A 12,837-nucleotide genomic window follows, 5' to 3' on the forward strand; every position below is an offset into this window, starting at 1 on the left:
CAATGCTTTAAGGTGCAATATATAATTTTTTTTATATTTTTTATTTAATTTTTCTGGTAAATATTAATTTAAATACTGTAAGAATATATTCTGTATGATTTATATTAATAAGAATTAGTGTCAGTTTTTGATTCTTATTTAAACTTAATGATGTAAAAGTTACAAAATAAGGTGTGTATAATTTCAAAAGTTAATACAGAGCCTTTAATTTCACCTGTAGAACAAATTCTATTACATCATAAATCTATTTAAAAAAAAACAAAAAAAAAAAAAAAACTACAAATCCTTAACTCCAAAACAGTAACATTACTCATCACTTAGGTTCTAGAATGTTTTTTTTTTACAGGATTAATTTTAAAGCTGATAACATATCCTCATCCTACCCAGAAATGATACTGTGAGTTGCAGCTCTAGTCATATCAGCTGATACAATTAGGACACAAGGCTGGATGCTTTAAATAGTTTATTTGCAGTGGTGAAAATACATTTTGATTATATTAGTTCTTTGAGCTGTGTTAATGTCTTTATAAGAAGATTAATTTACTAAAGAATAGGCTGTATAAATGTATTTTACAATCTAGCTTACATGCAGATAAATTTAAAAAATTTGGTTTTTCTAGCCATCTTCAAAAGAAGGGATTGAACTTTTGAAGACTGTTCTAAATTATGAAACAAAGGTATGCAAAAATTTTGAATATCTGTGCTGTTTAATTTTTTGAGTTATAAATTGTACATTATTAACTTTATTCAACAAATTATATAAAAAAATTTGAAATAACTAAAAATTTCTGTAGATTCAGATATTGAAAGAAATCTACAGAAACAATCCCATCTGGATTCCATCTCTTCTGAAAGATTTTGAAGAGAAAAATGAAATGTGTAATGTTTAAATACCATTCAGTATTAAAGCCTTAGTGGTCAAAAGCAATAAATTATTTTTGTTTAGAATAAAATAGATAATGATGAAATAAGTAACATGTTTTACAATCTAGCTTACATGCAGATAAAGAAAAATTAAATACCACCAGTTGTATTTTCATAGAATTGGAAATTGGTAATGTCCAGTAATGGTCAGAAATTTTTAATAATTATGTAATATACAAATTTCAAAAATAGTCAAATAAACTGGTATAGCAAAATCAATTTAGGTGTGTTAGTAGTATCAAGATTTATGCATGCAAATGCAATTAATAAAAGTATCATTTGTTTTGCTTTTTTTTTATTGCTTCATTTAAATTTCCCGTATTATGATTATTTTTATATATGGCTAAAAAAGTTATTCAAATTACATTAATTTCTGTTCTACAATATTCAGTTATATATACATAGCTCTCTTTACAGCCTGTCTTCTATATAGCCGTTTTTCTTCATTATTAGTGCAAAAACCAGTGTTTGAGACTTTTTTTTTTTTTTTTTCAGGAAAAACTTTCTTAACAGTACATTTGCAAAAAATCTTCCACCAGCATTGTTCATGTTGGTGTCTGTTATAATGTGCATGATTTCCTTGGACCCTGTCTATAATATATGGTAGTCCACTTCAGTAATGTGGCAGTGAATACATTAAATTAAATGAGGTAATGTTAAGGCAAACAATGTTTCCATAACGTAGTTTTATGCTTTCAGGATTATGAACATTTTTATTATTTGTTGCAGGCTCTGTATCTTTTATGTGTTGACAGCCAATATTTAAACAGTATCTTGCATCTTGACTGCCAGATGTACTGCATAACTACAGTTCACTGGCAGGTTGTAATTTTAAAATCTTTGAGAAAACTGTTGCTGACCCTTACATATACCCAGCAGCCCCTTGGAGGGGGCAGAAGATGTTCACTATTATTTATTATTATTATTTTTATATAAATTTTTATTAAAACGTGGCCCCTAGAAAGAACTGGCAAATACATATTGCATGCATAACACAGTCATGAAACAATCCAAGAGAATTCAATTAGTCATTCACAATCAATATCACATGACATTGTTAGAATTATTCAGAAGTATAAACTGTGGCACAAGGAACAACAAGGCAAAGCATATGACACAATGAACCATATAACATGAAAATTAACCACAGGGGCTCACATCTGGTGAGTATGGGCTTGGCACACCCAGGGTCCTGAGCTGGATATCATCATTCTTTTTCTTGGTGATTCCCTTCTACTTCTGACACTCACTCACTCACTCACTCACTCACTCACTCTCTCTCTCTCTCTCTCTCTCTCTCTCTCTCTCTCTCTCTCTCTCTCTCTCTCTCTCTCTCTCTCTCTCTCAGGATAATTCAGAAATTTTTTTTGGCTGGTGCAGCATAAGCCTCAGGCTTCCTTGCACCATATGGTTAATAATAATAATAATAAGGCTCTGTATCTTTTATGTGTTTAATGTGCATTTAATGGCACGTATGCAGAAGGCTCATGTTGTTTGGAATAGTGCTGGTAATATTTGAAAGTGGCTATAGTTGTAATTTGTTTCAGAGGTGGTAGGTTTATTATTCCAAAGCCTCTGTTGTCATTGCAGCTTTATAGTTCTTATTGTAAACGGCCCTCTGAGATTCTTTACTGGGATATGATTTGTATTTATTTATTATTGTTTTAGTAATAAAGTGATTTTATATATATAATCTAAAGAATGTAATACTAAGCAGAAAGCCAAACCAAAAAATAAGTGGAAATGGAAGAAATAATCAAAAAATAAAATACAAGATACTAGCCCATGCAAAGCAGCACAGGCTAAATATTGCTGAATATACGTGGAATAAGTGAGGAGATAAGTGAAAATAGAACAGCATGCAAGCCCTCGTGTTGGTAGGATTGTTATCCTTCCCCATACCGGGTGGAAAAGACCCTGAGTTTGAGTCCCATCGATGACGTGAGAAATTTTTATGGTCCTGTTTTTTTTTGGTTTTTTTTTTTTTTTTTTTTTTTGCAATGTGGCTGAGTTAGTTGGTCTCGGGTTTTTCCCTCCCGGAAACTTGTTTTTCATCCAGCAAACAGAAAATTGACCTCAGAACACATTCAATTTACAGGCAATATACACGGAACAATATAGTCACTGATGCTCCTAAAACCCTATAACAACAGCATGCAAAACTGCAGATTGGACAAAATTTAGAGAGGTGTAACAGGTGAAAAAATAATACTAATAAAAGCATATTTAAACAGCCATTGAAGGTACTGGTCCAGTTTGAAACTTGTAAAATATTGAACAGTCCAGCAATATAACCAGGCAGAAGTTGTGCAATACGCCAAAGAAAAGCAGGAATAATACAACAAAGATAGAGTAGAAGTTATGAATAAAAGGGTAAGTGGATGGTGAAAGCACAATACATAACAAGCAATGGCATAACTGTGGACTAATAATAAAAATAAAAAAAATAACCACCTTTAAAATTAAATTAATGGGATCAGTATAACCAAGAGTTAAAATAATGCCAATGAAATAAAATTTAGCCAGCTATTAAAGAAAATGGCCACATCCAAAACTATGAAATGTTATGCCTACAGAATAAACCACCCATGTAATCCATAAATAAATAATAAAGAATAGGAAAAAGTTGGTCATTGAATCTGTTCTTTTCAGAAAACTATTACATTAATGACTGGTAGACAGTGTTTCAATTAGGTGCACAAAGCAACTTATTTGAATATTTATAGCTTTTATACTACTTGAGAGGGTGTAGGGAGGGGAAGATTGCATCACAAACTAAACCAAGACCCAACCACAATGTAAACGTAAAGAAATGCTACTATGGATAACTGTAATATATATTATTTTATTAAAGTGCATAAGAATATTATGCCCTGGAAAGTGAAGTCAATGGATAAATAAAAATGAACCTAATAAAATAATTCTCTCCTAATATAAGGATGGTAGCAATAAGTAAAGACAATGCAAAACTGGTTAATTGGATGCTATCATGTGTACAAGGGCCTCCGTAGCCAAGTGGTCAGGAGCGGGAGTGCAGAAGCACACGCTCTTTGAGTAGACCGGGGTTCAAGCCCCTGACTGCTGAATACGGTCGATCTGCCAACCCGCACTGGACCAGCGTGGCAGATTATGGTCCATTTCCCTCAGCATGAATTATTGAGGAGGCTTCCATCCTGCAGTGGGTTGATAATGGCTGCACTTTACTTTACTTTTTATGTGTACAACTTAAAGAGAAAGTATTTATTTTGTTTCTGTTTCTTAACTGTTACTAGGAATAAGTGGAACAATGAAAGCAACAGTTAATAAACAGAAACAAAATACTTTCTCTTTCATCAATTATTTGATATAAGAATGTCATAGGTGTTTACTCCCCCCCCCCCTATCTGGAGGCCCTGTACATTGCACCAGCTCATTACATGTACACTCTGCTTGTAACCTAAAGGCATCAATAATTCTTAATGATTTAAGGCAAATAGGTGTTAGAACACGTTCTAAAAGTTTCTGATACACATTTAAGGGCCTCAACAAAAATAATATAGTATATCCTTGTTAATTTGCTATTGGATTATTAAATTTGGTGTATTTTGAAGTACATTCTCCAACTAACAATAAGGTTTTAATGCACTTTAGTACAGATTATTCAAAATACATCTACAATGAAATTCAAAGTCTGAATTGGGTCCCATGATTTGTGAAAAGCTTGTTTAATTTAAAAATAATACTGAAATCAACCTACAGACAAACATCGTTATAATGAAATTGAATGGAGCTATAACAAAAATTTATTAAAGTACTGCATATAGTATCATTATATGTATGTCGTCCTTTGAATTTTGCAATTCTGTTTACCTCCCTAAAATTGCTTGCAGAATTGTGGAGAATTCATGTAACTGTTACTTGCGTTATGGATGCAAATTTAATCCATTTTGTTTATCTATGGAAATACACTGGTAGTTAACAATAAAAATTATTCAAATTAATAACACGTAATTTTTCAATGTAGGCATCTTCAAGGCACCACTTGTATGTGCTCAATTTGAGAGAAAGAGAGGGTGAGGGTGATAACGATTATGCTTCAGAGTAAATATACTTTTGCATTAGAATTGGAGAATTTAAAATATATTCATCATCATCATGAACTTGATCTGGCTTTTAAGACCTGTTCTGTTCTGTAGTGGCACTTGGAGGTGGTCTTGATCTCACCATCGTTGTCTCGGTCAGCCTACATATCTCTTGCCTGTGGGTTTGTAGTTAAATGTAAATTTTGGGATCCGATTTGGGTTCATTCTTTCTATGTGACTGATCCATTTTTCTGATACCGTTTTATGTCATCTACTATATTATTTACTTTTAATTTCTCACAAATATCTGAATTTCTGTGATGGTCTAGCCTTGTAAAGCTTAATAATGGTCTTAAAAATCTCATTTGTGCTGCTCCTAGTTTTTGTGCATCTTTCTTATTTATATTACCAAAGTCTCACAACTGTAAAAGAGGGCTGATGATTTTGAAGTAATGTTGTGCAATCATTTTGTTTCAGTTGTCATTTGTTTTCCAAAGTGGTGTTAAATCATTCTGTTCATTTTGTTATATTTTTGTAGTTGTGTGATATCTTTCCCTTCATTTGATATTAAATTTCCAAATAGGTGAAATTAAATATTTGTTCTATTATTTTGTCATTAGTAACAATTTTGACTCTTAGTATGTTTTTTCCACCTAATCCCATTGATTTTGTTTTTGAGGTGATCTTCATCTCATACTTTTTGCCTTCTTTATTCAGTTCATTAACTGCTATCTGTAGTTCATCTTCCGATTTTGCAATTATAACTCAATCATCAGCATATAATATAGTTTGGATTTTATTCCTGTTATTCAACTGTATTCCATTGTTAACTGTTTGTTTCCATTATTTAATGATTTTATTGATGTAAATATTAAATAAATTTGGTGATAGTCCACATCCTTGTTTGACTCCTTTATTAGTGTTAATTGAGTCTGATAGTTGGCCGTTAGAATATTTTATGCAAACTTTTGAGTCTTTATATAAACTTTGCATCGCTTTCCAGAGTTGGGATATTTTATTCGTATAAAATCTGCCAAAGATTTTCCCGGTTTACCTAGTCATATGCTTTTCATCAATAAATAACAGAAATGTTGGTAGCTTAAATTCTCTTCTTTTCTCCAAAATTTGTTATAATGAAAAAATGGCATTTATTGTACTTCTTCCTTTTCTGAATGCACATTGTCCTTTTTCTAAAAATTGTCCACTATATTTATTAAGTTTATTCTTTAGTATATTAGATTATAGCTTTGATGCAGTTGATAGCAGTGCTTTCCCTCTGTAATTGTTAGGGTTACTTCTGGAGCCTTTTTAATGTAAATTGATTACTATTCCTGTTTTCCAATCTTTGAGTATCTATTGCCTATCTCATATGAGGGGGCTTAGAGGGGAACAGGTATCCTGTGTGTTATCAGACACTCAGCCTAAAACACTGATGGATCCAATATCTCTCTATTACAGAAGATTTAGTAGAAGTCCGGTTGGCCTGCCTCCCTAAAATCCACTCATGCACACCTCGATGGTAAGCCCTGTTACGTCACTTAGGTGGCAACGAACATGTAGAGTGGTTCTCTTCAAGACGCCTGGTCAGCGTGAAGAGGAAAAGAACAAACCCTCCAGCAATGAGAGCACAACAATACAAATGGCCCTCAGTCCCCAGCAGCTTTCACTCTCCCTCTTACGGCAGCGAGAGGATCAGAGTGGAAGCAGAGAGTGCTAAGAATCTCTGGGTACGACCAGGCTGCCATGCACGGAAATTGAACTTAGCCTGTTATAACGTACGATCACTCATCGGTGAAGACAGGATATTAGAGCTGGAAAAGGAATTAGAAAATGTGAATTGGAATATCATCGGTTTGGCTGAAACAAGAAGAAGAAATGAATCACTTATAAGTTTATCAAGTGGAAATCTGCTGTACACCAATGGAAACAGTGAAAGGAGTGAAGGTGGAGTTGGGTTTCTGGTCCATAAAGATTTTAAAAACAACATTTTGGAATTCAAAAGTACATCACCAAGGGTGTCAAGACTAATATTCAAGATTTCTAAGAGGTACAAGCTAAAGATTATAATGATTTATGCACCAACATCGAGCCATGATGATGAAGAGGTTGAAGAAATGTACACTGAAATTGAGAGTCTTCTAGATGAGCAGAAAACCCACTACACTATTATTATGGGGGACTTCAATGCTAAGGTTGGAAAAAGGCAAAACAGCGCAGAAAGAGGAACTATAGGAAATTTTGGAATTGGTGAAAGAAATAAAAGAGGTGAAAGACTTGTGGAATTTGCAGAATCTCAAGGACTGTCAGTAATGAACACTTTTTTCAAGAAAAGGGTGAACAGAAAGTGGACATGGAAGAGTCCAAATGGATTAACAACTAATGAAATCGACTTCATCCTCACTAACAGAAGATATATTGTGAATGACGTTACCGTCCTGAATAAGGTAAATGTTGGAAGTGATCACAGAATGGTAAGATGTACACTTGATATACATGTAGGAAAGGAAAAAACTGACTCGAGTAAATAATACAAAGGTCTTTGAAATAACAGAGGAGGAGAAAAAGCAGTATGTACTGGAACTTAAGAACAAGTTTGAGCTTCTGCAGACTGCTCAGGACCAAGATATCGATGAGGAATATTACAACTTTCTGAAAGTGATAAAGCCCAAGAAACCTATAGGGAAACAGAAATCCAAAGAAGAAAAAATTAGTCAAGAAACACTTTTCATGATGAACCAAAGACGACAAATGAAGAGCAAGAAAAACACTGACAGGGAGAAAATTGAGTATACTGAGTTATGCAAAGCCATTAGAAAGAGACTCAGAGAGGACATAAGAAGATTTAACACAAGAAAAGTAGAACAGGCATTAAGGGAAAACAAAGGATTTAAATCAGCAGCCATGAGCCGTAATACAGAAAGACAAATGATACTGAAACTGAAGAATAGCGATGGTGTACTTATAAACAGCAGAGAAGGCATAATTCAAATAGCAGAAGACTACTATAGAGAATTATACAAGGAGCGAGGGAATGATACCAGCAGTGGGGAACATGGATTGCAAAGTAGCAACACATACGACATACCCGATATTCTTCCTGATGAGGTAGAACATGCATTGAAGAAAATGAAGAATCAGAAAGCCCCGGGGGAAGATGAAGTTACTGTAGAGTTGTTAAAATTGGGAGGAAGAGACATAACACAAAAACTGGCAAGGCTCTTCACAAAGTGCATTAGAAAAGGTGTGATGCCTAAGCAGTGGAATAATGCAATCATAGTTTTGCTGCATAAGAAAGGAGAGAAATTGGAAATTATAGACCAATTAGCTTGTTATCCCATATCTACAAGTTGATCACAAGGGTCATTACTAACAGATTAGAAAGAATACTTGATGAGAATCAACCGAAAGAGCAAGCTGGCTTTAGGACAGTATTCTCAACTATGGATCACCTTCACGTAATATCACAGCTAATGGAGAAAGCAAATGAATATAAAACACCATTATGCCTGGCATTTGTGGATTATGAAAAGGCGTTTGACTCCATACAGCATAAGGCAATGTTTCAGGCACTGGAAAGACAAGGCATAGATACTCCATATATTATGATTTTGAAGAAAATATATGAGAGTGCTACATCCTTTATTAGACTAGACAAAGACAGTAGCAAATTTAAAATCGAGAAAGGAGTTCGACAAGGAGACACAATTTCTCCGAAGCTGTTTACTGCTGCCCTTGAGGAAGCTTTCAGAAGATTAGACTGGTCGCAGAAAGGAGTCAATGTGAACGGAGAGTACCTAAACCATTTACGATTTGCAGATGACATTGTGGTCATAAGCCACGATCCCAAAGAATTAGAGGAAAATCTTAATCAGTTATGCACAGTTAGTAAGGATTTTGGACTAAAGATGAATATGGCTAAAACAAAAGTAATGATGAAAAAGTATGCCACGGAAAGGGAAATAATGATTGAAGGAGCAGTAATTGAAAAGGTGGAGTCATATACTTATCTGGGACAAGTTATTAGCTGTAATAATGATAAATGGCTGGAAGTCAAGAGAAGAATAAATTTTGGATGGATAGCATTCAGGAAATATAGTCACATACTGAAGAGCAATATCCCAGTTTGTCTGAAACGTAAAATAATGAATCAATGTATACTCCCCACCATGACTTATGGAAGTGAAACTTGGGCACTCACCAAAAGAATGGAAGAGAAGCTAAGAACTACACAGCGAAGAATGGAACGAATTATATTGGGAATCAGACTGTTAGATAAGAAGAGAAACACATGGATTAGGCAGCAAACTCAAGTAAAGGACATTCTTATCAAAACTAAAGAACTAAAATGGTCTTGGGCAGGACACATAGCTCAAAGACATGATGACAGATGGACTAAGAAAATAACAGAATGGTACCCAAGAGGAGCTAGAAGAAAACCTGGAAGACAAAGGCGGAGATGGATAGATGAAATTCATGAGTTTTTGAGTAGTAAATGGATGGCCAGTGCTCAAAACAGAAGGAACTGGAAAGTTGCTGGAGAGGCCTTCATCCTGCAGTGGATTGAAAATGTCTGATGATGATGATGATGATCTCATATGATGTTAAATAATTTTAATAGTGCATTTTTCAGTAAGGTGCCACCATATTAAAATAATTCTACATTCAAATTGTCTATGCTTGGGCTTTTTCCATTTTTTGATTTTTTTTGTAATATTAATTCTAGTTCTTCCATTGTTATATTTTCTTTATCTTCCCACTCTTCCCTAGTTCCAGGGCTATACCATAGTTTGGAATAGTGTTTCTTGCTTTCTGCTTGAGAAATGGAGTTGGTTTTTATTTAATCATTTGTATTTGTGTCTAGTTGTAATTTCTTAAATTTTGAAACCTCTTCTTTGTGGGCCTGTGATATCACATTCTAAGGATTTAACAAATTTATCACAGTCATCTCGCCAGATTCTTCTGGTTAGTTTTCTAACTTCTGTTCTAAGCTTTTTATATTTTATGTGTAAATTTAGATCTTTAATTTGTAAGAGTTTATAGACCTTTTTTTTTTTTTCCCTCAATTGTTTGTAATATAAAATATATTATGTTAAGGAATTCACAATATGGTATGTGAAACCTTTTTTAATTTCTCATGTATATCAAAGATTGCTGTTTGATTTTTTGCCACCATAATAGTCATGCAGATCAATGTATAAAAGCTCTAGATTAAAACAAGCACTATGTTGTTTATTATGTATAATTGTACATAACTTCTCAAAGAGAGAGGCTGTCCATATTTTGGAATATTATTTACTGTTTGATATTTGTAATGCATGTTAAGAAGGATAGCATTTCTCTTTTTTTTTAGGACTGATGCTCTTTCAGTAAATTTCATAAATACTCTTGCTAATTACAGTTGTAGAGTGATGGCTGTAAAGTGCTTGTATGAACTGGTGATCAGTTTGGCATTACTTTAGAGCAGCTGAGAGAGAGAGAGAGAGAGAGAGAGAGAGAGAGAGAGAGAGAATGCTCAGTGTGTGTGTGTGGGAACAGCTGGGAAAATGTATGTTTGATTACAATTGTGAAATTGTACCTTAATGTGTGGAATTAAATCTATTTTTAGTGCTTGTTAATTAAATCCATACTTACTGAAAAGATTAATTTGTGGTAGCTGCTCCAGGAGTTCCACTCATTTTCTTCCTTTCAATATTGAATATTTTCCTTTCAAACAGCTTCTTTGGTTAATCTTTTCTGTAAGTACAGGAATACCTTGCATAGCGCGATTAATTCGTGCCAAAAAAATACCGCACTATGCGAAACCGCGCTGATCGAGGTATTATTAGTATGTATTTTAATGTAATGAGTTCTGACAATTTGATTATATGGGTCGAGTTGCAAAAATATATAGGTGTTTGTTTACCATAAATTGATGCACATGAAGTTTTTGCAAAAAAATAAATTAAAATGATAAAAATGAAAAATACTAGTAAGTACAGCACAAATGATTTTTATTGCAGTATGTACATACCAAAAGAATATAAGTGAAGTATGTGCTGTATTTTTATTTTGAAAAATAACTGATCAGCTTGGTTTGCACAGTTTTTTTCTTCTTTTTATCTGCATACATCTCTTTATAACATCGAATGTCATTTTGCAACGCCTGCCTTACTTTCATACCTCATTCAATGTTTGGACCTAGAACTCTCAGCACCCTTGCATTTCTTCTTTCCACTCATATTTGCATATAAAGGTGTAACATTTTTAAAAAATAATCTTTAATAAAAATACACAGCGGAAAATATTTGTACAGCTTACTCGCAGTGAACGACCTCACCGCTCGGAATCTAGAGTGTTTACTAATGTATGAATGCTAGCAGAGTCCGTGTATAATGGGAGTTGCGACAACAGTCAGCATGGCCTTGAATCCATAATGCATTGGCCTATGTGCTAGCATTATAATGCATACATACATATCAAATGTATTGGTGCATAACGCAGTTAATTTTTTTTCAATTTGTAAATCGCACTATAGCGAAACCTATGCTGTTCAAAACCATGCTATGCGAGGTATTCCTATAGATATTTATTAGTAGGTATAAAAAAATAAAAATAAAAAATAATTGAACTTTGTTATAACGAGCATCAAGGCACCGACAAAATTTCCTCATTATAACCATTACTCACAATATCAGTAATGAGTTAAATCTACCTCCTTTTTTTTTTTTTTTTTTTTTCTTTTTAATTCTCAATAACTTGATAAAAAGATAATTCAAAAAACAAAAGAAATATTAGAGAAAGAGAAAAAATAATATTAGTATATACCTACATATTATTTATATTAATATGTTTGTATAAACTACAATACACTTAATATTAAACAATTTATTTGTCTGTAATTTTAAAACCATACACTTAATACTAAACACAATTTATTTCTCCATAATGAAAAACAATACTAATTAATAAGAAACACAATTTCCTGTTTCGTCGGCATCGTAGAGGTCTTCGTCATTGAAATCTTTCCTGATTTCTGCCCAAACATGGGCAATCCATTCATTTGCCATTATTGGATCTTCAGATTAAGATTCTCCACTAATTTTTGCATGAACAATGTTATGTCAGTTTTTAAATCAATCCAGCCAACCATTGTTACATACAAAATTGTCGTGCCCAAATTGTTTAGCAAATTTTCCCGCTTGAGCCTTCAAGATCAGACCGTCTGTTAAAAATCCAGCACTTCTTTGTATAGTGAACCATTGAAGCAATGCTTCATGAACGCTTGTAACCTCACACTTTCTAATTTTTTTTTTTTTTTCTGGTTGTATTCTTTTCCAGTGCTGATATGCAAACATGTTTATTCTTCCACAATGTTGATACTGTTGAAGTGGACAAAGAAAACTTTTTATGTACTTCAATATTTTTTGCACCACATTTTAACTCATGAATAATTGACTTTTTCGTGAATCGACAGACACTTTATTTTGTTAAATAGACATGTTTCCAAAAGAAAGGTTCGATTCTAACTGATTTTACTTTAAATTGACAGTAAAGTGATCTGCATACAAACAATTGTCATTTCCAAAATTCTTAGAAGTCCTGAAATAAATTTATGCTTTGGTGAATACAAGACAATCTCAGCGATATCCATTTCTGCTTACAGTCTTTCAAACCCCATGTACTTTTTCTGACAGAATCTCAGTTATCAGATGATTCAACCACTGCTCATCTCAGTTGCCCAAATTATTCACTGTATGACTCCTTTCGCCTCGGAGGTGGTACTTTTGTATCTATCCATTCCAATATTCCCTGTCAGAGATTTGGTAATTTGGAATCTCCTCTTTTCGATCTTCTCTGGCTTAAAATCTCTCTA

At 33.4% G+C, this 12,837-nt stretch overlaps 1 protein-coding gene across 1 annotated transcript in view; it reads left to right on the top strand.

The window, feature by feature from the left end:
* The window catches only part of Ranbp21 (exportin-5-like protein Ranbp21), a 246,751-nt gene that overhangs the window by 129,681 nt on the left and 104,233 nt on the right, over positions 1–12,837 (top strand). The window contains exon 15 of the mRNA XM_090376372.1: positions 621–677. Within this exon, the coding sequence (XP_090232498.1) occupies positions 621–677 (57 nt within the window). The remainder of the gene's footprint in view (positions 1–620; positions 678–12,837) is intronic.

The sequence above is a fragment of the Mastigoproctus giganteus genome, chromosome 6, assembly GCF_048544385.1.
Source record: "Mastigoproctus giganteus isolate SK-2022 chromosome 6, ASM4854438v1, whole genome shotgun sequence".
In the NCBI taxonomy this organism is placed as follows: domain Eukaryota; kingdom Metazoa; phylum Arthropoda; class Arachnida; order Uropygi; family Thelyphonidae; genus Mastigoproctus; species Mastigoproctus giganteus.